The sequence below is a fragment of the Phragmites australis genome, chromosome 5 (genome assembly GCF_958298935.1).
Source record: "Phragmites australis chromosome 5, lpPhrAust1.1, whole genome shotgun sequence".
Classification (NCBI taxonomy): Eukaryota; Viridiplantae; Streptophyta; class Magnoliopsida; order Poales; family Poaceae; genus Phragmites; species Phragmites australis.
The window spans coordinates 28801734-28822231 of NC_084925.1; the positions used below are offsets into that span (position 1 = coordinate 28801734).

At 46.1% G+C, this 20498-nt stretch overlaps 1 protein-coding gene across 1 annotated transcript; it reads right to left on the reverse strand.

Annotated features, from left to right (window-relative positions):
• Window positions 1-6778: 6778 nt before the first annotated feature.
• Window positions 6779-8871, reverse strand: LOC133917919 (uncharacterized). Its single transcript, XM_062361737.1, has 2 exons — window positions 8144-8871; window positions 6779-8048 (listed from the first exon to the last, which is right to left on the reverse strand). Exons 1-2 carry the CDS (start codon window positions 8869-8871, stop codon window positions 6779-6781), a joined length of 1998 nt encoding a protein of 665 aa, XP_062217721.1.
• Between the last annotated feature and the right edge of the window lie 11627 nt (window positions 8872-20498).

Sequence of the window (20498 nt, forward strand, 5' to 3'; positions counted from 1 at the left end):
TCTTGGCGCATCGTACATTCATGCTCTATCTATCTTTAACTTCAACCACAGAATTAGATACATAAATTAATTAATTAATAATAAAATCAATTTTAAAAAAGTATTTTTTAAAAAATATAGAAAAAATTTGGGTATCTTATGATTATAATATGTCTACGCAATTGAATCTACATTTACGTAAATTTATGGCTCAAAATAATATAGATTCATTACTCTCTCTCCCTAAAAAAATCCTCATTCATAATAAAACCTCCTAGAGACTTAAAAAATATCAAATTAAAGCTATAATTTTAAAATATAATGCTAGAATCATGTGAATCTACACAATTGAATCGATATTTCTATAAATTTTAGCTAATTTAAGGATCGAAATGGCTAGAACCATAAGCACTCTAGAACATTTTTAAACTCTAAATAAGCCATAAATCTAAATCTATACTTCAAAAAGATGCTACCTACGGTTGGAATACTCTTACCTTAGATGCATCTTCCAAGGAATTTAAAAACAAAACATTCCCCTTTATTTTCAAATTTTGCGTCCGCCACTTGAGCTATACTGTTCGAAGAATAGTGAGCTCGATCTGAAGCTCCCCTCAGCAGGCACTATTTATAAAGACTATTATCACAGATGGTTTCTTATGATCGTCTGTGAAAATGAACTCTATTTTTATAGACGGTTTACATAATGGATCGTCTGCGAAAACTAAGCATTCCACATGCGGTTCCTTATGTGAACCTTCTGTGATAATAGAGTCTATTTTCACAGATTGTTTCTTATGTTAACCGCTTGTGAAAATTAAGCATTCTATATGTAGTTTATAAGGAACCGCCTGTGAAAATTAGTTTTCACAAATGGTCTAAAACCGTACAAGACCCCAGCCTACTACTGAGACGGTTTGTCATATGAACCATATGTATAAATGAACAGTAGTTGTCTTAAAAAATAGTTTTTTATAGTGTGCCGACTTCCGTCTGCTGATCTTGATGACTTTATCGATGCAACTATGCAAGCAATTAGCCAAGTGATGCGATCATCTCATTAGTGATTAGTCATTCGTTTGATTGTTTTATGTTTCAAACTTTCAGTATTTGTATTTCACGTGGAGGCCAGAGGCGTCGAGCAATCTCGGGCGTGTGTCGCATGGTGACTCGGCATCTGTCAGTGAGACAGCTACTTGGTCTAAACGGTGAGACAATAACTCATCTAATAAGGTGCTCGTTTCAGTATTTCAACCAATATTTAAGATGAGCGTTGTTTTTGGAAATTGTTTATAAGAAATTGTTAAAGATTAGGCAGTGACTCGCCTAATCGACTTGGTCTAGAAATGTTAGAAAAAATTATTTAAGATGATCTCTATAAAATATTTATTTTACCAAAATTAGAACCAGCTCTATCCATTTATTCACTAGACTCATGTTTATTGAAAATATTTTTTTAATACTCATGATATTATCTTTATAATTTATATATTAATTATTTTTTATATTTCGATTCAATAGGTCCTATTTTTAGTTTCATTTTGAGCCATCAAAATCTCTGGACCATCCCTGATCTCGTCCCCTCCAAAAGTGGTTTCACCAAATGAGATCATCCTAATCCGTGTACCATCGAACAAACCCTTAATGACATTTTTCGCACGCAACCTAGCATAAGGGAGACAATATCAGATGGAAAAAGAAATTCGGGACGTACGGAAATGACCGAATTTCATTGAGATAGTTTGGATCAAATTTGAATTTTATACTTTAAAGTTGAGGATAAGAGATATCTAATCACCGGAATGCAAATAGACAGTGGCGAGAACCCGCGTGTCTCCTCTAAAATTCATGGAAAAAAAATTCCCATGGCAGATTTAGCAGTTTTGGCCAGGGTTCAAAAAACCGTCGGTAACCGTCCAAAAATCACGGTTACCGACCTTCTCGGTCCGGTCCGGTTTCAGAAACCGAACGGTAACTGAAATTTGAATTTAAAAAATTCGAAAAACTAAACAAATTTAAAAAAATTCAAAAAATCTTAAAAAAAACTAGACACAATTCTAAGATCTTCTGTGAAATTTTTTTTCAAAAATAATGTCGTTTGCATCATATTCTAAAGGGAGAAAGTTTGAAAAAAATGAAAAAAATTGAAACGTGCGGCTCAGTTATTAACTCACGTTAAGGAAAAGTGTAACATGCAAACACATATTTTTCTTGTATAAAACGTATTTTAAGAGAATCTTTAAAATTGATTTCACTTTATTTAGAGTTTTATTAAATTCTCTATGATTTTTACAAAGTTCACAAGCATAAAGTGAATATGTTAAGAAACATCACTGTAATTAACTTTTTCATGTCTACTATTATTTTTTCTACGTAAATAATAGTATAAATAAGCTAATGAAAGTGGTTTCACTAATTTTTGAGGTGTGATGGGTCAGTTATGAATTAATCTAGTCGCAACACATTTATACAATCATGCATATTACAATAACTAATTCATGAGTTCATGTATTTTTAAAAGACATAGGATCATGTAAGAAGACTAACAAAATTAGTTTCATGATTTTTGGATTAGCAAAGAGTAAACTATGCATTTAACTTGGTTTAACAAATACAATTTCTCACAGAAAATTTTGAACTTTTTTATGAGTATAAATACTTTTATCATGTAGATCATGTTACAAGGAAGCCAACAAAATTTGTTTCACTTGATTTGAAGCTCAGATGAATTAGTTATTGATTTTACAAGGTTGAGCCCTTTTTTGGGTTTTTTTTTTGAACTGCGCTGAAATTCGATAAAACCGCTCGATAAATCGAGAAAACCGAGCGGTTACCGACCCAAACCGCTCGGTAACCGACCAATTCAAAAATACGAGAAAATCGTTCGGTAACCGACCCAAACCGCTCGGTAACCGACCAAAACCGAGCAGTTACCGAACAGCTAAAATCGTAATTTTTTTTTTCCAAAATTCAAATTTTGTCAAATGAATTTTCTTCGATTTTTTTTAAATTTTTGACCGGTAACCACGGTATCGCGTATTTTCGGTTACCGTCGGAGCTCGGTAAGGTAAATGGAACCTTGGTTTTGGCCCTCAGCTCCTTGCCGTGTCCGCAGTTTTGGCAGCGCCGGCGTTGAAGCAAGCACGCACGCAATTGCTCGGCCATCATTGCCCGCTCTCTTCGTGACAGATGGCGCGGATAGGTAGGGTAGCCCGATGGATCGATAGGAGCAAAGCCAAGCAGCAAGGCCCCAACTAACGCTGACGTACATGGCGCATATCCCCACCGCTGATTCCAAGGCGTGCAGTCGTCGCGTCTGTACGCCAATCACACCAAGTACGATTACAAGGCTGCGGCTATTACAACGAGCTCCAGAGTTACACGTAAAGTCTCCGTACTGCTACTGGCTAGCACTCCTCCATATATAAAAAACATATTTGGTATTAAGAGAATATGTATTTTCACATATGTATTTTATAATATAGAAAGTATGTCATATGATAAATGGTATGTATATGGAATATGTAAGTATATAAGATCATCCAAGTGTTATGTATATTTTTTTAAGTGGTTTGTATATATTTTTTTATATATTACATTTTATATACAAATATGAAGGTATTATCAAAATCTATTAAAATTGATGGGCTTCTTTTCAATTTTTTCATATAGTTCATATTGTAGTATCTTAGAATGAGTATATAAGTATACTTATAGTGATAAAGGAGTATATCCAGTTTATTTATGTGGTATACTATAGTAGGGAGTATATACTCTCGGAAGTACAAACTAGTTTTCCTATATATACGCTGAAATGGTTCTTGATATATGTTGCGTGACCAAAGGTACGCGGTCGCGGCAGCCGTGATCGGGATGGCGGCCAGCCTGCTGCAGATCCTCGTTGTCGTCTACCTCCTCTGCAAGAGCAAGCGGATGACGCCCAGTGTCCTCATCCTTGTTGGCCCAGCTATCTTTGCCAAGCACACACAAGCACTCTCGAGTAGTTGGAAGCTAACACCCGAACACACGCGAACATATACACATGAAGAAAGGTAGCAAGAGAACACGGAGGATTTTTGTGCTGCTCAGCCTCACAGTTTTTCTGTTTTCTTCTCGTATTTAACTTTCAAACTAACACGATTACATACAAATGTGCTAACTAAAACGGCCAACTCCAACGCCACGATCCGTAGGACTCGCGCCATCCCATGACCTGGAATCATGGCTCAACTAACACGACGCCAAACTCAACAGCCTCAACGTGAACTAGCATATTTCTAACTGCATGCACAATTATCACTTAACACAAACATACACGTCTAGAACATGCATGTACTAGACCATGCAACATGCACAACACGACTTGCTAAGACTCCATACAAAAATTAACTAACATTTCACCCCCTAATTTTGATATGGTTGCTCCATGATCATCAGTCTTCATGTGCTCCACCACTCTGCCAAACACAAGACCTCAATTCAATGCAAGAACACATGCATGTACACTCATCTTTTGGCTTCTCATGATGCTGATCCGCTCACACCGCTGCCGATCCATCCACTCTGCCATGACGCCATGCATGCATGCTAACCAAACCACTACTAGCCTGACCACAAGCCAGGCCGACGCTAACAAGTCATGCATTGAACTAACTAAACAACTACAAGCAAACTGACTTGTACAAAAAATACTAAAACAACTGCTAATCAAGATTAGTGCTAACATATTTCCCCCTAATCTTGATTGGCTTTATTTGTGTGTCTCCATATTGAGCTTCAAAGTAGCGCCAGCTCATCATCGGCGTCCGCCATGGCAAGCAGCGCCTCTTTCTCCTTCTTGGACACATAACATTTCTTTCCCCAAGAGTAGTGCCCATACTCTTGGCAATTGTAGCAGCGCACCTTGGCCTTGTCAAAAGTGCTCTTCTTCTTGCCGCTCTTCTTCACGCGTGCTCTCCATTCTTCCTCCGTAAGAAGCAAGCGACCACCGCCGGCTTCAGCTTCATTGTTATCAATTTCATACCTTTCCTCCACAGACTTGAGACAGCTGGTGAGCTCCTCAACGGATAGTGTCTTTAAATCGATCAGCTGCTCGATGGAGATGGCCACCTGGGTGTACTTGGAGGGAACCACACGTAGGAATTTCTTGACCACCACCTCATCTTCCATCACGCTGCCTAAGGTACGGATGTTGTTGACAAGGCCCGTCAGCCGCATGGCGAAATCATCCATAGACTCGCCTTCCTTCATGCGGATCAACTCAAACTCCTTACGCAGAGACTGCGCCTTTGCCTCGTGCACACGCTCAACGCCCATGCGCATTGTGCACACAGTCTCCCACACCTCCTTCGTGGAGTTCTTCACTGCCAATGTCGCCAACATTTTTGGCGGCACCGCTTGGAGGATGGCTGATAATGCCATCCTATCGATCCGGTACTCTGCGCCGCCGGGCTCGATAGCATCCCAAACACCTTAAGCCTGCATGTTTACCTTCATTAGGAGTGACCATTCGATGTAGTTGCTGCTCATGAGCACAGGGTAACGCACTGTAACCTCGGCCTCCTTCACGTGCTGCACAATGAGCTCGCGGCCGCCCTCATCGTCGTTGCGGATCCTAGGACGCGGTTGTCGGTGACATGGGAACGGGGGTCCCCGAGTCCCGAGGCCAGGACAGCAGAGTGCCACATGGCGCCCTCCCTCGGGGATTATCTCCCCGAGGTCCGAGAAGACCAAGTTCCGGGAGAGGGCGCTCGGGGCCATGAACAGTGGTCCCTGAGTACCCGAGTTCCCCGAAGATCCCAAAAGACTAAAGTTCCAGGAGAGGGCGTTCGGGGCCATGAACAGTTGTCCCCGAGCATCCGAGTTCCCCGAGGACCAAGAAAGGGCATATCCGAGAGAGAGCGCTCGAGGCTATGAACAGTAGTCCCCGAGCACTCACAGTTCACTGAGGACCTGAGAAGCCCCTTGCCGGTGGACCCCACAGGGGCTCAGCGGTGAGGTGTCAATTGGTGAGAGGCCCGATGCTGCATTTAAGAGGGCGCATGACCTGTCACTTCCAACCACTCCCCCCACGCCTGCTTTCAGTCCCTGCCACTGCCTGGTAGGGAGGCGTTGGGATATTTAATGCGGTGGGTCCCATCGTGCGTCACCCGGCGCGCCTCGGGATAACGTTGCAGGGCTCGAGGCATATCGCCTGCCGCTCTGCTGTGTCAGGCTCGCTCTGACCAGGCGGGCACGCGGGGTGCTCGGTGGCTGCCCGGTGGGCCCTCCCTGCAGCACCCGCCGAAAAGCAGGATGATGACGACAAGACCGGACGGGGGCGCGTTTTCAACCCTCCCAGTAACATCAAGCTGCAGCCCATGATGGTTGCTTTCCATTTATAGCGCCTTGGAACTCGCGCCATCCTTTTTGGGCACGCTACCGCCCCGTCGGGCTATAAAAGAGGGGCGGGCTCCCCGGAGAGAAAAAACACTGGATTGATAGACTGAACAGAGAAGATCAAGGTACACAGAAGGCCCCGGCTTCTTCAAGACCAAGACAAGCTCACGAAACTCTAGACTTAGACAGACATCCTTGTAACACAACCGATCTTCAAAGAGATATTCTCAGAGCATTTATAGCAAACACACAGGAGTAGGGTATTACGCTCCGTGCGGCCCGAACCTGTCTAAAATCCCCTGACCATTTATTTCCACCTGCATCTCATTTATTCCCATTTATTTCACGTACGAGGTAGACTCAGAACCATCCCCCCAGTCGAATCTCAAAGGGGGTCCCTCCGGATCCCCGCTTGTGGAGTTCATCCTCCGACAGCGGTGCTGTCGTGGAGCGTCGAGGCGACTTGTAGCCGGAGCCCCTGCTTGCCCACGTGCACGTGCCTGAGCCCGGCTGCCTTCATGGATTTCTGTGCCTGCTGGAGGATGTCACACGTCATCAGCTTCACGTTGGTCCGCTCGGCGAAGACGGTCTCGAGCTCGTCCCTTGCGGTCTTCAACCGGTCCTTGAGGCTGGTACCGTCGGCTGCGCTGGCAGGGATGCCCCTCATGGACGAGGTCTCGGCTTGAGCTCGCTGCAGCTGCTCGGCTCGGGCCGTGACGGCCTGCTCTCGGGCGGCCACGTTAGCCTCCCGCTTGGCGGCCAGCTCCTCCCGGATAGTGAGGGCCGACGATGCCGAGGCGACCTCCACCTCGCACCGCGCGATCTGCACCTCCCGGGCATCAAGAGCCACCGCCGTGATCTCTACGTCGGTCTCGCGGACCGCGACCTCCTCCTCCTGACGAAGGACTTCGGCGCGGCCACGCTCGAGCTCGTCGTTCTGATGGGCCAAGTCCGCCTGGGCAGACCGCACGGCCTTCTCCCGCTTGCCAGCAGCCTCCTCCCGAGACAGCAGCTGCCGCTCCCGAGCAAGCAGCTCCGCGGCCCGCCTCCGAGATGCCTGGTCGCGCTCGGTCGCTTGCCGCTCCATGCGACTGGCCTTCTCCTGCGTGGCGACAGCCTCGTCAGGCGTCTCCTCCAACGCTTCCCGCTCCTCGGCCACCTCGCGCATTGACCTCTCATAAGACGCGCGAGCCGAGGCAATGCGAGTCTCCAAAAGCTTCCCGACCTCTTCCAATCGGCCCCTCTCTTCAACCAGGGCGATGCGCTCCTTCTCGAGCTCCGCTCGCTCTACCGCCACGGCCACTTCAAGCCGCCCGATGACCTCCCGGGCGCTTCCGAGCACCTCCGGAAGGGGTTCCGGGGCGTGGCTAGACGGTGGCCGAGGGCTGGGTCCCCTGCGAGCCCTCTCTGCAGAGGTGCTCGGGGTCCCAGATGGCTGCTGCGCCGGTGCCGCCCTTATCGCAACCACCTCCCCCGCGGCAACTCGCTCCGTCCTCGGAGTGCTCGGGGTGGGTTCAGTCGACGCTGGCTGCTCGGGACCGACCGGAGCCCTCAGCTCAGGGCTGACCAGTGCCCTCGGCTCCGGGCCTTTTGGCACGCTCAGCTCTGGAATGGGCGCGCTCGGCCCCGGAGCAGGGGCTGGCCTCGGCTCCTCCGGTTGCCTTTGGCCTCCTGCTGGGTCCTTGGGTAGCCTGAAAATGAAAAAGGTTAGTGCCTAAACCAACATCCGGGCGGGTATGCTCGAGACAGAAAGGGAGCTTACGTGGTATTTGGCCCGCGGTACTACCACCGGGATTCGGGGATCTTGAAACCGGGGCCCTGCGGCTTCGGTCCGGGCTCCGCCTTCCTCCTCTTCGGTGGAGGGTTCTGGCCCTCGGGCCGTTGTGAGCCAGCCCCAGCGGCCGCCTTGGAGCCTGCCTCCGGTGGCTGGTCGGTCCGGGCGCCAGCTGTTGCGCCGTCGGCTGGGCCCTGGCCCTCGGGCTCCCACGCCTTAGACCTGGCCTCCATCCCAGACTCCGCTCCTGAAGATTGGCCGCCCCAGCCACCCTCCGTCGCGCCGCCCGCCGCCGACCGTTGTTGCAGAGGTGACGGCGACGACGATGAAGATGGCTGAGGCACATATGTCTGGGGACGCTTCCCCTTGTCTCGTTGGGCCGTCGGCCTGCTGCCTGCAGCGTCCCGGTCGCCGACCTGCTGCCTGCTGCCTCCGGTGTCCCTGCCGCCGACTTGCTGCCTGCGGCCCGCCTCTTCATCCACCCTGGGGATTTGAATAGTCCCGGGGTTCCGACGCCCTGGATGATCCACTAGGCCCTGGGCGTCGAACTCTGGCATAGACGCTTGCAGTGCCGCCCGGCCTTTGTCCGCGCAGAGCGCCAGCTCCTCTCGGGGCAGGATCGCCCGGGCAAGGTCGTCGATGCCGGTCACCACCTTCAGCAAGGTCGCCAGAGCCCCCTCGTCCAGGTCCCCGTCCACGCCGATGTGGGTCCTCATGATGTCGCCCGAGCCTATGTACATCCAGGCGAAGCAGGCCCACTCCCGCAAGGGCACCAGACGGTAGCGCAGGTAGTCGGTGACCACCACCAGCGAAGTTAGCCCCACCCGGCACAGGTCATCGATGCGGTTCAGCACCGGGCGAAGGTGCTCATCTTTCGCGGGGGCCGCCTCCCAGGTCGGACTATGGGGTTCGCCGGCGTCTCGGGCAGCGTGAGGTGGTCCCCGAGCACCCGAGTTCCCCAAGGACCTGAAAAGTAAAGTTCCGGAAGAGGGCGCTCGGGGCATGAACAGTGGTCCCCGAGCACCCGAGTTCCCCGAGGACCCGAGAAGTACAAGTTCCGGGAGAGGGCACTCGGGGCCAGGAACAGTGGTCCCCGAGCACCCGAGTTCCCTGAGGACCAAGAAACGGTATATCCGGGAGAGAGCGCTCGGGGCTATGAACAGTAGTCCCTGAGCACTCATAGTTCCCCGAGGACCTGAGAAGCCCCTTGCCGGTGGACCCAACAGGGGCTCAGCGGTGAGGTGTCAATTGGTGAGAGGTCCGATGCTGCATTTAAGAGGGCGCGTGGCCTGTCACTTCTAACCACTCCCCCCAAGCCTGCTGTCAGTCCCTGCCACTGCCTGGCAGGGAGGCGTGAGGACATTTAATGTGGCGGGTCCCATCGCGCGTCATCCGACGCGCCTCGGGATAACGTTGCAAGGCTCGAGGCATATCGCCTGCCGCTCTGCTGTGTCAGGCTCACTCTGACTGGGCGAGCACGCGGGGTCCTCGGTGGCCACCCGGTGGGCCCTCCCCGCAGCACCCACCGAAAAGCAGGATGATGACGACAAGATCGGACAGGGGCGCGTTTTCAACCCTCCCCGTAACATCAAGCTGCAACCCATAATGGTTGCTTTCCATTTATGGTGTCTTGGAACTCGCACCATCCTTTCTGGGCACGCTACCGCCCCGTCGGGCTATAAAAGAGGGGCGGGCTCCCCGGAGAAAAAAACGCTGGATTGATAGACCGAACAAAGAAGATCAAGGTACATAGAAGGCCCCGGCTTCTTCAAGACCAAGACAAGCTCACGAAGCTATAGACTTAGACAGACATCCTTGTAACACAACCGATCTTCAGAGAGACATTCTCAGAGCATTTATAGCATACACACAGGAGTAGGGTATTACGCTCCGTGCGGCCCGAACCTGTCTAAAATCCCCTGATCATTTATTTCCACCTGCATCTCATTTACTCCCATTTATTTCACGTACGAGGTAGACTCAGAACCATTCCCCCGGCCGAATCTCAAAGGGGGTCCCTCCGGATCCCCGCCTGTGGAGTTCATCCTCCGACAGTGGTGGTGTCGTGGAGCGTCGAGGCGACTTGGAGCCGGAGCCCAACATGGCAGATCAGGATCACGTGGCTCTGAAAACCAATTGTTGGCCCAGCTATCTTTGCCGAGCACACACGAGCACTCTCGAGTAGTTGGAAGCTAACACGCGAACACAAGCGAACATATACACACAAACAAAGGTAGCAAGAGAACACGGAGGATTTTTGTGCTGCTCAGCCTCACAGCTTTTCTATTTTCTTCTCGTATTTAACTTGCAAACTAACACAGTTACATGCAAATGTGCCAACTGAAATGGCCAACTCCAATGCCACGATCCGCAGGACTCGCGCCATCCCATGACCTGGAACCGTGGCTCAACTAACACGACGCCAAACTCAACAGCCTCAACGTGAACTAGCACGTTTCTAACTGCATGCACAATTATCACTTAACACAAACATACACATCTAGAACATGCATGTACTAGACCATGCAACGCGCACAACATGACTTGCTAAGACTCCATATCAAAATTAACTAACAATCCTCGACATCAGCATGTACGCCGACATTGTACGTAGTACATATAAACTCCACTCTTGCTGCTTACTAATTCTGCCACCTCTAGCTGCGGGTCTGCAGCTAGCTGGTTTAGTAATCTAGTTGTTCATGGTATCTGCTGGCCAGCGACATTGGCACGGGGTTTGGTGCCATCGACGACGTCTTGTGGTACATCGATCACGAGACCAAATGGGACGGAGAGATGAACACGAAGCAGGATCTCATCGACTACGTGGGTCTCATATGTCAATGATTTTTTTTTAAATTAGATATTTTATTTCTCTTTAAAATTCCGGTGAAATTATATTCCATGTCGACTACTACCAAAGGGGGTCAAACCATTTCTATTGGAAACATTCCTATAATGATCTTCTTAGGAACCTTTATAATAAATGGAATATACCAAATTGTGATAGTCCCCATCATCTTCCTACTCGTCGGCATGGTGTTATCCGTGGGTATTACCATTGTCTCCGCCAGGCCTTATCGACTATGGTATATCCAGGATAGTGCTAGGACCCTATATAAGGCGGGACCTAGACCCCCAACAGGAGGATAGACAACCTATAACAGATCAACGTCTACACAACTCGATGCAAGCACCAAGACCCTAGCTTTGGAGATACTTGGTGTCTTCAACCCTATATTAGTTTAGATCCGATCTACTCAGATGTAATAGGTTTAGCCTCCTTGATTGTACTCGAGACAATCCATATATAGCATCACCCACACATGACGTAGGGTATTACTCTACATCAGGGGTCCGAACCTGTATACATCGTGTGTCTTATTTTCTGCTTGATCTCTGATCTTGAAGGTACCCCACTTCAACTATGGACGTATTGTTAGAAACTAATCTTCGACAGTTGGTGCGCCAGGTAGGGGACCTTCATTTGTTTTTCAAGATCGATCATGTCGCAAATGTGCATCCGCGTCAGATTCTCCAACACTGACTTCTACAATCACTTCAAGCCGGTAGCAACCATCTTCGCATCGCCTCCTGCCGGCTCTGAAATCATCTTCGGAACAATGGCATACCGCTAGGACGATCAAGGTGAACTGATCCACACCGGTATCATCGAGTCCAGCCCATTGGACGCATATTGCGAGGTGGGACACCTCAAGTGGGATCCTAAGGAGCCTAACATTCTTCAGTTCATGGACACCGACAACAGAAGCTCCCTCTTGCGCCTTTCAGAAGCCCCCTCAATGGAAGCACCCTCTTGCGCCTTTCGAATCTAAGGAAGTACACTCCTCCATTCCCCGTTCATCTGCTTGGTCTACACTATTCTGAGAGTAAAGCAAATTACTTGGCTAGGCCCATCCCATACCAAGCTTGTAGTGGTACTGTAAACACAAAAAGGTCACCCTGCGAACCAGTCCTTAGATTTGAGCAAGACTACCACATTCCTATCCGTACATCCTAGACTGATCATACCACATGCTCAAATCCCTATGCATGTTGCTACAAAAATTGTTCCATCATATTTTATCATTGTTGCATTGGACCATTATCAATTTCGTAGAGCAATTATCATGACTTCCATCCCAAAGCAAGGCTAAGCATTATCTACCCTTTCATAACCCAAAACCATACTATAGCAACAATGATGATAAGGGGAAACTAGGGTAAATCCTAAATCAGGGGATTCCCAACATATTATTAGCATGCATGTTTGTAAAATAAAACATTTGTAAAACTAGGATAAATATGTTCAAGAACACAACTTGCCTTCACTGAACTCAGTTGTGTCTTCAAAATCCTGATCCTGCAATCCTTCTAGCTCCTCCGAAATGTTGGCGTCTACTCATAACATACACGAAAAACAACAACACACAAACACTAAGATCCAAAAGGAACCAAATATCACATAACAAACATCATCACATACCACATCACATTTTTTTTAGATAGTCTGACCAAAAAATGGGTCAAAACGGAGCTACAATTAACTAGTTATGATTTTGTAAAGATTAAAACAAGACCAATAAGAATTAACTACAGATGAAATTATATTTCTAGGAATTTTCTAGAATTTTTCTAAAGCCATCTATGATTTTCTAGGATTTTTCTAGATTTTTCTAGCATTTATTTTAATTATAAACCTATTTAAAAATATTAAATAGAATTAAATAAACCTAATAAATATTACTAAACATTATCAAAAATTAATTGCCTGATTATTGTTATTTTTAGAATTATTTTTACACTAGAAATCTATTTATTGCGTAATATATACTAATTATGACATCAACACAAAATTAAAACAATTAAAAAGAAAAAAAACACTTACTGGGCTGCTGACTCAACTCTTTAAGCTGAGGTGTTTTGATGACACAGCGGACACGTCGGATGCATGCGCCTACGTGGCTGCCACATCATCGGCTGGCTGGGATTAAAAAGGGATATGAGCTATCTAATCTCGGCCGTTCATCTAGATCGAACGGCTCACATGCTCAAGCGCTCGGCCCTAGTGAAACAGAGAGCGTCAGCGACCTTCCCATGGCAGCTGGTGAGCGGCGAAAAAGCATCTGGGTGGCTCGGGGCACTCACCTAGGGCACACGTCGGCGTCAGTGATGCTCCAGGGAGGCTGGCAACGGTGATGGGCGGCTTGAGGCTTTGGAACTCGTTGGAGATGGGTTCTGGTTGATGATTTCGCCTCGGCTTGATGGGCAAAGGCTGCGGGATGCTCTCGAGAGAGTGTAGGGGCACATATATATACACGGGCGGCTCTCCTATCTCCAATTCGAATCGAATTTGAAAAGAGAGGCGACAGTGGCTCAAACTCGATTCCGACGATTCAAACTATCTCGGGTTCCTATCTCTTGGGCAAAAGCTCGCGTAAGCTCCCTGGATTCTACCTTCTTTTACTCTGTAGCTTACCTCCAATGCAATCTCACAAATTTGATTGAGATACCGTGTAGCTGGCGGACTCCTCGTGAGTTCTTCACGGGTTTGGCTCGGGCTTCGACAAAACCGATGTGGGCTTGAGCTTATAGAAGTCCTGGCAAGTTCGTTTTGGTAGTTGGCTCTTGCTCTCCGTCTCGGACACGATGACGTCTATGCGGCAACGGTCGACTGCTGCTGCTGTGATATCGAGCAGAGAAGAGAGGGAGAGAAGGGATAGTGGGCTGGGCTGGACCGAAACAGAGAGGAGAGATGGGCTTCAGCCTATTTAACTCGAAAATCTTCTCTATTTCTTTTCATATTTTCTCTCATGTATATACACATATATATTTATACATACAACGTATATACCATATATATATTATATATCAGCTCACACAATCACTCAACAATCAACAAACATATATATACACACATATATATATATATATAAATATATATATCTATAAATATTCTTTTATAAGCAAAATAAAATAGCCCTCAATGTATATATGTATTTATACATATAGCACACATACTCACATATATATGTATATGCATAAAGGCACACATACACACTTAGGATTTTTAGTTTTTGCTTACTCTTTTATTTTCTTGGATTTTTTATTTAAATTTCTTGGTTGTGAGAATTTGGGCTGTTACAAAATGATGATTGTGAGGATAAAGATGCTTCCGCCAACATGAAGAAGAAGAAGAAGAAGAAGAGTACTGCTAGTCATGACAAAGAAGACACTTCTTCCAACACGGAGAAGAAGAGAAGAAGTCTTGCCATGGTGATGTGGTACTTGTCAATGATCTCCCGCTTGTAGCGTTTGTACTCGAACCCTAGGGACTCTGAACTGATGTGTTGACATTTTGATAAGCACAAGAAGGATGGTACTAAGCTTCGACACCCCACTGATGCTAGCTAATGGAGAAAGTTTGGTGTCATGTATCTAGATTTTGCTAAAGAACCAAGAAATGTAAGGTTCGTGTTGAGTACCAATGGAATGAATCCTTTTGGTGACATGAGCACCTCACATAGCACTTAGCCAGTGGTCCTGGCCATCTATAACCTTCCTCCATGTCTATGTATGAAGCGGAAGTACCTTATGCTATCCATTCTCATCCAAGGATTGAAATAACATAGCAACGATATAAATGTGTTTATGGAACCAATGATGGAAGATATGGTGAAACTATAGAACGATAGGGTCCGGGTGTGGGATAAGTTCTGACGACAGTACTTCACACTAAAAGCCATGATTTTTTGTTACCATCAGTGATTGTCCCACCCTTTTTTGCATATCGGGATAGGTTAAAGGGAAGCAAGGGTGTTAGTATGCTTGGATGAAACCGTGTTTGTGTACCTTCCGTACTCACAGAAGTTAGTTTACATGCGACATCGATGGTTCCTACTCATAACTCACAAATACCGCAAGATGAAGAAACATTTTGACAATACGATTAAGCAAGGTACTGATCCAAAACCTTGCAGCGGAGTACTAATGTTTGAAATGGTCAAGAACATCAAGGTTGCTTTTGGGAAGCCGCCGAAGGGTAAAAAGAGGAAGAAAAGTGAGACTCCGATAGGCATGCTATGGAAGAAGATGCTAATTTTCTTTAAGTATTTTCCCTACTGGAAGAACTTGGACATTTGCTACAACATCGATGTCATGCACGTTGAGAAGAATATGTGCGATAGCATCCTTGACCTCTTATTGGACATACCGAGCAAGACAAAGGATGAAATCAAGTCATGTAAGGACTTGGTATATTTTAAAATCAGGCTAGAGCTACACCCTAAAGATAGACCAAATGGGAAATATTACCTTCCATCGACTAGCTACTCTTTGACATCTAAGGAGGAAAGGCACTGTGCAAGTGCTTACGTGAGGTGAGAGTACCAATTGGTTACTCATCCAACATCAAGAAACTAGTCTTGATGAAAGATTTGAAGTTAATCGACATGAAGTCTCATGATTTTCATGTGATGACGACACAGATGCTCCCTATTGCAATTAGGGGTATGAAACCAATATATATAAAGGTGGTAATCACACGGTTGTGTCACTTCTTTAATGCAATGGCACAGAAGGTGATCGATGCTGAAAACTAGTTGCTCTACATAGTTACTTGGTAGAGACTCTGTGCCAACTTGAGATGTACTTCTCTCCATCCTTTTTCGATGTCATGGTACACCTCTTGGTTCATATCGTGAATGAGGTAATTGCACCAGACTCTGTATTCTTACATCAGATGTAAGCGTTTGAGTGGTACATGGGCATTCTCAAGGGCTTACGGAATCGTGCTCTCCTAGAGGGTTCCATGATTGAGGGCTATACTACCGAGGAAGTTATTGAGTGTGCATCGATTACATAAAAGATGTGAAACCGATTAGTGTGCCTGTATCTACACATGAGGGGAGGTTGTCTGGGAGAGGGACCAAAGGAAAGAAAAGATTCATCGATGAGGATTACAAAGCAGTGGAAGAAACATATTTCACCATCTTGTAAAAGCTGAAGATAGTGGAGCCATACGCCGAGAAACACCTAAATGAGCTTCACACAGAAAATCAAGGCTGCTCAAATGATTGGATCATGAAAGAGCACAAGCATTGCTTCACCACATGGTTCAAGAGCCAAAACCTACCAGATGGTGAAACCGTAGATAAAAAAAATGTGTTGCCAAGAAACTGTGTTGCCACTCCTGTCCGGAAACAAGTACCTGCCAACAAGTTGCCACAACCAAGAGTGAGCATACCTCTCAATGACTTCCTTCGATGCATCCTCAGGGCAATCCCATAAGTTGGCAGCCAACCAGGAGGAGCTGACGCCAGAAGGTTTCTTGTCCTTCGCTCCTTGTTCTGGCTCAGAAGACCTACTACCAAGGAGCGCCTCCACCATGTCGCACCATCCCGCACACAGCCTGCCCGTCCACTAGCAGCCTGAGTATCATGGCCACATCCTGCAACGTGAATGTGAGCTCACCACATGGGAGGTGGAAGGTGTGTGTCTTTGGCCTCCAATGGTCCACACGTGCCATCAGCGTTACGCCGTCGAACATAGGCAACACTGTCGTGACCCACCTGGCCAACGGCAAGAAGCATGCATGTCGAATGTAGGGGGCGAACCTCTCATCCCACTTGAGAGAATTGTGAGTGCCTATCTGAACATGTTTCAGCACGTGAAGAAAATAGTTTAAATCGAAATTGTTGTTTTCACCTACACGCTACTTAGCAATTATACGTAGCAGTTATGTCCAAGTCATACCTTGTTGTTGTCAACCATGAGGTGAGCTCGGTGGTCCCTGTCATAGTACGTCTCAAGGAGCGGGTAATTGGGGTGCGTCATCGCCCTGAAATATGAAACTTCACACAGTTGTTAGATAATGAACAAAAAGAACGTAATTGTCATAATATATTTAAATTTCAATATAGAATAAAATAAAATATTTAATAGTTCACCTCTACCAAATTGTCATTTACTTTCCCTTTCTAGAGATTTCCCTTTTTCCTACAAATTGCCTGATTCTTCGGGCCCTCCTTGTGTTGTTCCATCCTGTGGCCAAGCTGGTGACATATGGAGCAACATATTTTAATATGCGCCTATATTTCATCACCATAACCATTGCTGGGATCATCCATCTCGTTCCGGAGTCATTTTCTCATCCTCCTCCCTGATTTTTGTTTCAGTAGACCACAATCTGTCACATATTCATCACTAGTGTACTCCGATCATTGCGAATGATCAAGTACAGGCTCGAAGGTGGACTCCCAAGTCTTCAGAGCCTTCTCTTAGAATACACTGGGGACAGGTAGTCGGGTGATGTGTGGTCCACTCTTCTCATTCAGCATGCTGTGATGACATGAGAGCAAGGGACATGTAGCAATTGTGGGGTTCTACACGTGCACCCAATTGTAGTTAAGTTGACTCTATAGATCTTGCTTCCAGAGCTCTCACCCCCTACACTAATCCGAAATGTTGATGTAACGTGTAGACATAGCTCCTTGGATCAAAGAGTTGTGCATCTTGGGTAGCAGATATTTTCTCCTACTTTGTGAGGTGCTTAGCGATAGGTTTTTCCCACACCTCACCAGTTTTAAGTCCACTACGTGCTTTCTTCCAGCGATCAATAAAATAGAAGTTGTATTTGTTGAAGATGTACTCAACGATGGCAGACATAGGTATTGAACGGATGCCTTTAAGGACGTTGTTGAATACCTCTGAGATATTTGTGGTCATTGTTCCATACCTACAACCATCCTCATCATACGCTAGCGCTCATTTTCACTTATTAGACATTCCGTCCTTCAACCACTCTGTCGCAGGCTCGTTCAAAACCTTCTCCAGTTCTACAAGACTTTTGTTGAACTATCACTACGCTTTAACTTTGTAAAGTATCTTCAGTTTCTTAATTACCGTATTGCTCTTCTGTCTTCTCCAAATATTTGCAGCAAAATGACACATGCACCACTGATGCACAAGAGGAGAGTAACCCTCCATTTGTTCTCTACTTGCATTAAGGAGACCCTGGTGTCGATCTGATATCATACAGACTTGGCGTACCATTCCAATTAAGTGATGACGAATCAAGTACAAGAACCAAGACCAACTGTTGTTCCTCTCATCCTCTGTCAACGCAAATGTTAGGGGGAACAATTGATCCTCCGCATCAATGCCAACAACAATCATCAGTGCACCCTTATATTTTCCCATCAAGAAAGTTGTGTCGACGCTAATCACAAGGCTACAATGCTTGAAGGCCTCCACACATTGAGGGAAGCACCAAAACACACGCTGCATAACGAGCTTCATGACACCACTATCGATGTCCATCATGCCACCAGATGAAATGAACCACTTAGTCCTGGGGTTAAAATGTGAAATTGCATTCAAGATCCTAGTGACCCTCGTGTATGCCTCCTTCCAATCTCCCTATAGTAATGCCATCGTATGTTGCTTCGCCCTCCATACCTTGCCATACAATACTCTGTAATTGGTAAACCCAATTATGAACTCAATTAGAGAGGCCACAGTCGTGTCCGAGTCTGCCCAAACGATGGGAGCGATGCACCGACCAAGATACCTAATCGTGCACTAGGAGTGTATTTGTTCTGGCCTCGCTGACCCACAAGTGTGAGGTTGTTTCACATTTGTGATTTTTCATCATCGGTCATCACCTAGAATAAGATGGACCTATACACCCCATCCACAACCTCTCTGGCATTTGATAATGTACCTCTCCTTCATATAAGAATGAACCACATCGTACAGCCTGTGGTGCTGCTCTGTGTAGTCCCTGAAACAGAACTTCACTTCGTCAAGACTACAAAATATCATCCCCTTCCTGATCAACTCATTCTCATTGTCCTGTTCCTCCTCCATAGATATTAAGCCATTATCACATAGAGCTTTCTTAGTTAATGAAATATTCACATACCCCAGCACCTCGGGCACGTCCACATGTGCAGCCTTCAGTGTCCTCATCTCCTGCTCCGTGTAAATTTCATTCCACAAAGCCTCTTCCTCTTCCTCATCCACTTCTCCTTCCACCTCAGGACTCATGTGTCGTTGTTCAACACCAGACACATGTTCTACTTCTTCTACCTCATCACCTTTCTCTTCTTCCTTACTATCAGACAAAAAGATTGGTATTTACTCAATATTTGCTCTGTATGCCCCTGAGTCACGCCAAAGATATTGGCGTCACAGGCGATCACACTAACCTCTTTGCGCGACTCAAGGGTGTCACGTTAGCCCCACATGTAAAAGCGCCGAGGCGAACGACAGCGTGCCATCTTGGTTGGTGAGTCACATCATTTACTTTTGCGTGATAAAAGAGATTAGTTATTAAAATTTTAGTATCTCGCGTGTTGTTATTAAAAGATTAATTTAAAAAGGTTAAAATAAAAAAACCGAAAACTTTTCGGTCGTGGCACCATGATCAGCTAGCATATGTGATGGTGTGCACAGCGCGCGCAGCTTCGTGACATGTCATTTCTGTGTCGATCGGTAGCTACGTACGTACCCTAGAAACATCCTAGAGTGTTTTGTCACCCTAATCAACTAATAGACTCGTGGTTGTCAAACGGCTCAACATGGTAGCAGGTCGATTAAGGCTCGGTCTGAAGCTCTGGAACTTTTTTTCTGTCGAAAAACAGCCTGCTCGTCATAAACATTTCTAGAAAGTCTTGCGTGTCAAACATATCTCAAAGCTCTGGTCAGCGCCTCAGCGGACCGAGAGCTCCTAGTTAAGCGGTCGGTAAAAAAAATGCATGTAGTATGTACTACTAGTAAATCTTTCTTACAAATGCTCTGAGGCGCCTGAATTTACGAGTAGGTGATCAGCTCTTAATCCAACAGAAAAATGAGAGCATGCTTTGCAAGATTTTTGGATAAGAAAGCACCAGGCAGCCAGCTGTGTAAGGTCCTATTTTTTTCAGCTGGAGATTTAAAAAATAGGTTGCACATTGTAAATTGTAAAAAGCTTATAGTTGTTTGGCAATTTGAATTTAAGAGGTTGGATTGCTACTTTTGGTATTCAAAGTATGTAATATCCTTCGCTATTTTGGATGGCATGTTTATCTTTTATGATACGTTTCACATTCAGTCGGACTCATAGAATATTTATAAAGAAATATAAATAAATAGTAAAAGATACATTATTTATACAAATTTGATTTTTTTTTTGTCCATACAAACTTGAATACGAGCCATCCACACTAAGGATCCATTCCACGTTGGCCGCTGGAGCTCACAATACGTCCCAGAATGCGATGGTAGCAGCGAGCTCGAGCGCCTCTGTGTTGAGGTCCAGTGGAACCATCTGTGCCAGATCAACATTGTTTCGATGGCAGTGGCAGCGGCGACTAGGGTTGTGCAG

Coding starts and splice junctions, on each gene's coding strand:
- LOC133917919 (XM_062361737.1), bottom strand. CDS start 8,871: ATGTACATAGGCTCGGGCGACATCATGAGGACCCACATCGGCGTGGAC. Junction 8,049..8,143: donor AAGATCCCCGAATCCCGGTG/GTAGTACCGCGG, acceptor TTTCATTTTCAG/GCTACCCAAGGACCCAGCAG.